The sequence below is a fragment of the Vicia villosa genome, unplaced genomic scaffold, assembly GCF_029867415.1.
Source record: "Vicia villosa cultivar HV-30 ecotype Madison, WI unplaced genomic scaffold, Vvil1.0 ctg.001884F_1_1, whole genome shotgun sequence".
NCBI lineage: Eukaryota > Viridiplantae > Streptophyta > Magnoliopsida > Fabales > Fabaceae > Vicia > Vicia villosa.
This window is the reverse complement of record NW_026705763.1, coordinates 171,402-176,996: the sequence shown is the minus strand read 5'-3', so window position 1 is coordinate 176,996 and position 5,595 is coordinate 171,402. Positions and strand designations below refer to the sequence as shown.

General features: G+C 32.1%; 1 protein-coding gene across 1 annotated transcript; it reads right to left on the bottom strand.

Annotated features, from left to right (window-relative positions):
* Positions 1-3,198: 3,198 nt before the first annotated feature.
* Positions 3,199-3,945, bottom strand: LOC131636997 (uncharacterized). Its single transcript, XM_058907567.1, has 2 exons — positions 3,378-3,945; positions 3,199-3,284 (listed from the first exon to the last, which is right to left on the bottom strand). Exons 1-2 carry the CDS (start codon positions 3,943-3,945, stop codon positions 3,199-3,201), a joined length of 654 nt encoding a protein of 217 aa, XP_058763550.1.
* Positions 3,946-5,595: the final 1,650 nt, after the last annotated feature.

Genomic DNA, 5,595 nt, shown 5'->3' with positions numbered 1-5,595 from the left:
ATTTTCTTACCTTTGAAAGACTCTTTCTCATTTTGTTATATTTCAAACATCGAATGGATATGTGAAAATAAAGGAAAATAGATAAAGTTTAGATATTTTTCTTCAGTACACACCAACGTAATATTCTCATGATTTTCTACTATATTATACTATATACTATATTATACTACATACTATAATATTATACCAATTTTCCTTGTATGTACCACAAAATCTTTTATTTTTAGTGAGTATTTTCTTATACCTGTTTTAGATTATATTCTACGATTCTCCATTTATTTTCAGTCCTTTCTTAAATTACGAAAATCATATACATGTATATATATATATATGCTTGAAGATTGGATTTTATCAATATCATCAGAAACAATCTAATAGTAAATATGAATGTTTGTAGCAAATGTGGTGATTCTAGGGTTTGTGACTGTGGTGAAGGTAACAGTAATGGTGTTACCATGGGGAGTGCTGGTTTGAAGAAACAGCAAAAACTAAAACAACCTAAGATTCTGAAAAGGGGTCCCGGCGTTGCTGAACTTGAGAAGATCTTGAGAGAAACAGAGACGCCAAGTGATTTACCACCACCACAAAGAGGAAGCAATGGAGGGTTTTCGATTTCATTGTCGTGGCCGTGTCCGGATTCTAATGTTTTGCATTCTCATGTACCATCGTTGTCCCTGGGTGTTGGATCTATGTATGGTGGTGGAGAATCTAGTGAAAGAGAACTGTTTCCTATGAATCATGCTGCATGGGAGTCTAATGGAATCCAAGCTGATGATTCTGGAAGTTCTTCTATGAATCTGTCTACTGCTATGGTGAGGTTTTACTAAAGAGCTTGCTACATGTTTTTAACACTTTAGATGTTTTTAACATATTTTAAATTAGAAAATTTAAAAAATAAAAATTGTCGGTTAATTTAATGTTTTTAACACTTTAGATGTTAAACATATTTTACATTAGAAAATTTAAAAAATTAAATCTATACACTTAATTTACTGTGGATTTTTTATTTTATTTTGTGTTGCTATATCATTATTATTATTATTTTGACCTAGGGTTTTAATTAATGTGTGTGTACCTGAAGTTTTAATGGTAAATCCACGTAATTTTATATATGCAGATTAATCAGTTTCAAGGGAATTTCATGCCACAGGAGGTACACATGCTTCTCCTATTTGATGTTTCTATTGAGCATAAGCAATATATGTTGGTAGTTTATCTTTCGTCTTACACAACCCAAAATTTAACTGATGATGGTTACATGGTATTCTATAAATATTTAACGGATGCGGGTAAAATTATCAAGATCTTGATCTAGATCGTAAAATCTTATGATTTCACGATCTTACTGTCCAACGGTCCAGATATTAAATAGAATCATACGTGGTACTAATCACTTGTGTTCAAGGAATATGAAAATGGATCATTTTCCTGCGAGCATACTTTCCTACCAAATTATTATGTAAAAATACTTCAAATAATTTGTATTATTTTTCATTTTAGTAGTATTTTATGATTTTTGTTATTCTCTTGTTTTTTACAATTTTTTTACCCATCTCGATCTTATAAAAATAATTGAAATAACGCAAACTAACACTTCACCTTGGACAAATCTCTGATTCCACAGTTCATTGAAAATGATGGTGTTAGCAGCAATAATCATACAGATGAGTATTACAGGTAATAATGTCTTAATTATAAATTACTGAATTTTTTTATCACTAACTTTTTCTTTCATACTAAATTCTCTTCATGTATTATCCAGTGATGCACAATGGGGCAGCAATTTGGAGCTCAATAACCAACAGTTCCATTCTGAATATGATGTCTCCGGTGATGCGAACTTTCTACAATATGTTGTTTCTGAAATTCCTCCACCTCCGATGCCTTCGTCTCCTAGTGTTCATTTTGATGGACATGGTGGTAGACCTTACTTTAACTTCTTAGCAGTGAAGGAAGAAGAAGAGCTGACTGGTACAGATAGTGATGGCATTGATCTTACATTGAAGCTCTGAGTTGGAAATTTCGAAGAATAATGCTTTTTTTATCAGATTGTAATATTCCACCTTCGTTTCTTTGTTCGAGAATAATCATAATACTTTTGACTAAATTAGTAGAAGACCCGTGCGTCGGCACGGGTATCGCAAAACTTAAGATGTAAAAAGAACGAAAAATGTAAAACAAAGTTTAAAAGCACGGTAGAGAAATGTATAGTTTCATCCACAATATCATAGAGTATATATATTATAATTGAAATAACCTCAAAACAATGTTTTATAAATATACTGAATGATTGTTTAAATAAAAAATATAGATAGATATGCAATATTAATAAATTTGTCTACATGTGTACTTCGACTATAGATGAAAGTGGATATTGTAGTGTAACAAATTAAAAGAATCTGAAAAGAATAGAAATAAAAGAATTATCAGTAAATCAAAAATGATAAATTCAAAAATATGTATGCAATTGGTAATAACAATGACAATATATATGGTTGTATAAGTGTAATACCTGAATAATTGCCATGCTGAATTGTTAGAAGTGAGATTGCCGAACATCTTCGTTGATGTTATAATTGTTTTCCTTGCAAAAAATAAAATAAAAAGTACGTATTAAAAACCCCATTATGAAGGGTAAAAATTGATACATTTAAATTATTCATTAACGGAAATAATTAATTGCAACTATAAGAAGGAGAATACCTAAACAACATTGTGAAAAACTTCTTTGAAAACGACATTAGTGGTATGCTGTAATGCAACTTTGTCTTTGTCGTGAATTAGGATTTTCAAACCTGCTTTACTTTTGACTCTTGACATTGCAACATATAGTTGGCCATGGCTGAAAACGTCATTTGGCAAATATAATCCAACATAGTCTAATGATTGCCCTTGTGATTTATTTATTGTCATTGCAAAAGAAACAATAATGGGGAATTGTCTTCTTATTAGCTTGAATGGCCAAGGTGATTGAGAAGGGGACAAAGACATTCTAGGTATGTAAATAGTGTTTCCAACATGTGTACCTGAAATAATCTTAGCCTCGATAACATGGTTTGCTAACCTTGTTACAATTAATCTGGTACCATTGCATAGTCCCTCACATTGGTCCAAATTCCGAATCAACATTACTGTTGTGCCAATCTTTAATTTCATGGAATGATTAGGTAATCCTGAAGTTTTCAAACAGCTTAAGAATTATGGAGTCAAATGCTCAAAAGCCTCATTGTCATTAGCTTCAGATCTATCAATAGAATCACTACTTAAATACTCCTTTTCATCACCTAATAAGAACATTATATGAAAAATGAATAAAATGTAAAAGTAAATGCAGTGATAAACCATTAAGTTGGTTAATATGAAAGAGAATTGTTTACCTGGAAGTAGATTAGTAATGTAATCGTTGATTTCGTCCACAACCTCTAATGTAGACGCTAAAATAGCTCTACTTTGGAGAAATTCAGGATTGGTGAGATTTTCAATGAGGTTTGGGTAGGTACTTTTAACAATAGTCTCAATTGGGTCGAAGAAATCTGCTAAAAGAAAGTCATTTGGAATAGTAATTTCAGCATATCCATCATTTGGTTCAGATACCTTACCATCTCCAACTTGTAAAATCCATTTTGAGAAACTCTCTATCTCTTCAACATTGTTTGAATTTGACCCAGATATCAAGCACATGTTTTTGGTGAGTGTTAGAACCTTGCAATGTTCCCAGATATATGAGGCATTTATTGTTGAATGCATTATATCAGACCTTGTACCTCTATGTACAACTGGTAGAATTTGTCTAAAATCACCACCAAAGACAACAACCTTCCCTCCAAAAATCTTTTCACACGGTTTCTCGGCTGTACCCATTATATCTTTCAATGATTTGTCAAGAGCCTCGAAACACCACTTGTTAGCCATTGGAGCCTCATCCCATATGATCAACTGAGTCATTTCGCAACAATCCAGCAAGGTCAGATTTTTTCTCAATGTTACAAATAGATGTATCAATACATGGAACGGGAATTTTGAATCTTGAATGTGCAGTTCTTCCTCCTGGTAGAAGTAGACTTGCTATTCCACTTGATGTAATATTCAACACAATATCACGATTAGAACGTAAAGCGGCTGAAAGTGTGTTCCACATAAATGTTTTTCCCGTACCACCGTAACTATACAAAAAAACACACCTCCTTTCTACTCAGTGACCGCATCCATAATTTGGTGAAAAATTCCCAATTGTTCATCTAAATACGAAAAAAAAAAGTTAGTTATCATGTTAAACATTAGTCATTGTCAAGTTAAGTTAAAAAAACTACTATATAATTACATAATAATGGACCCCATAAAATTTAATATTTATTGGCAATTTGTAATATATATATATATATATGTCCCCATACTTAATGCATTGAAGCAGGTGCCAGTTATCCCAATTTATTTAACAAAGTCGATGCAATGCGGTCATGATGGTGCTTAATTGAAAAGCAAAACGCACAGAAACTTTATTTAATACACATAACAGGCAGTAGGTTAATAATTAAATGCATAGCACCTAAAGGATGTTTGTTGTTTCAGCATTTTCCCAGAGAAGCATCAGAGTCATTCCTATTGACACACCAGAGGGAAATCGAGATGTTGGACTTCGACACTGGGAAGCTGTACTATTGTAAGATCATGCATGCCAAAAGGAACATTTTTGAGAAATACATTGGCAAGGCATGGTATGAGTTTGTCAGGACAAGGCGTCTAAAGAGGGGGGGCGTTGTTGATATCACTCTGTTGGATCCTCCTAATAGGTTGCATGTGTTTGTGAAAAATCGTTTCCCTAATGGCGGTATGTTTATGTAGGAAGTTTTTTATGTAGTAGCCTTAAGGTTTTATAATTTATAAGTAATGTGTAAGTTGGACTGGTTTTCGGATCTTCTTTTTGGTTGGAAGGACATTAGTGATATGCTATATGGACAAGAAGATGTAAAGAAGTTAATAGGCTAAGTTTTGATTGTTTTCTATGTGTAATGAAATCTCTCCTAAAATGTTCAATGTAATTTCATAGTCAAAGTTAACGTATTGCTTACAAATGTTATGAGTTGTTGAGAAATGCTTACTGACAGCATACATGTATAAGAATTGATGCAACTAAAATAATGTGAGAAATGAACGACAAACATATTGGTTGATACTTTAATGTGCATGAAAAAAGTACAACCCTCACACAGTAGCATATGTAAATGCTTTTTTCACTTATTAATTATAAAGAGAATTGAAACCATGTAAATATGGAATGATAAAACATTATTGTATATATGATAGATAATAGTATATAGCAAAAGAAAAGAGACTGTATATACCTGTTAGTGACTTAAACAAATCTTGAAATTTAGCTATCATATTGCCTTTCATCGTATATTAACCGATTTTCAAGAAAATCCAAAACATAATCTTTAGGATATGGCATCGGCTTAAATTCATGGAGGCTGCGTCTGTTTTTTTGTAATTGCTTTTCAATTTCCATCAATGTAAGTTGCTGGAGCTCTTCAGCAGTTAGAGACAATTCTAAAATCATGCAAGAATGAATGACTGTTAAAAAATGTGTTATATAAA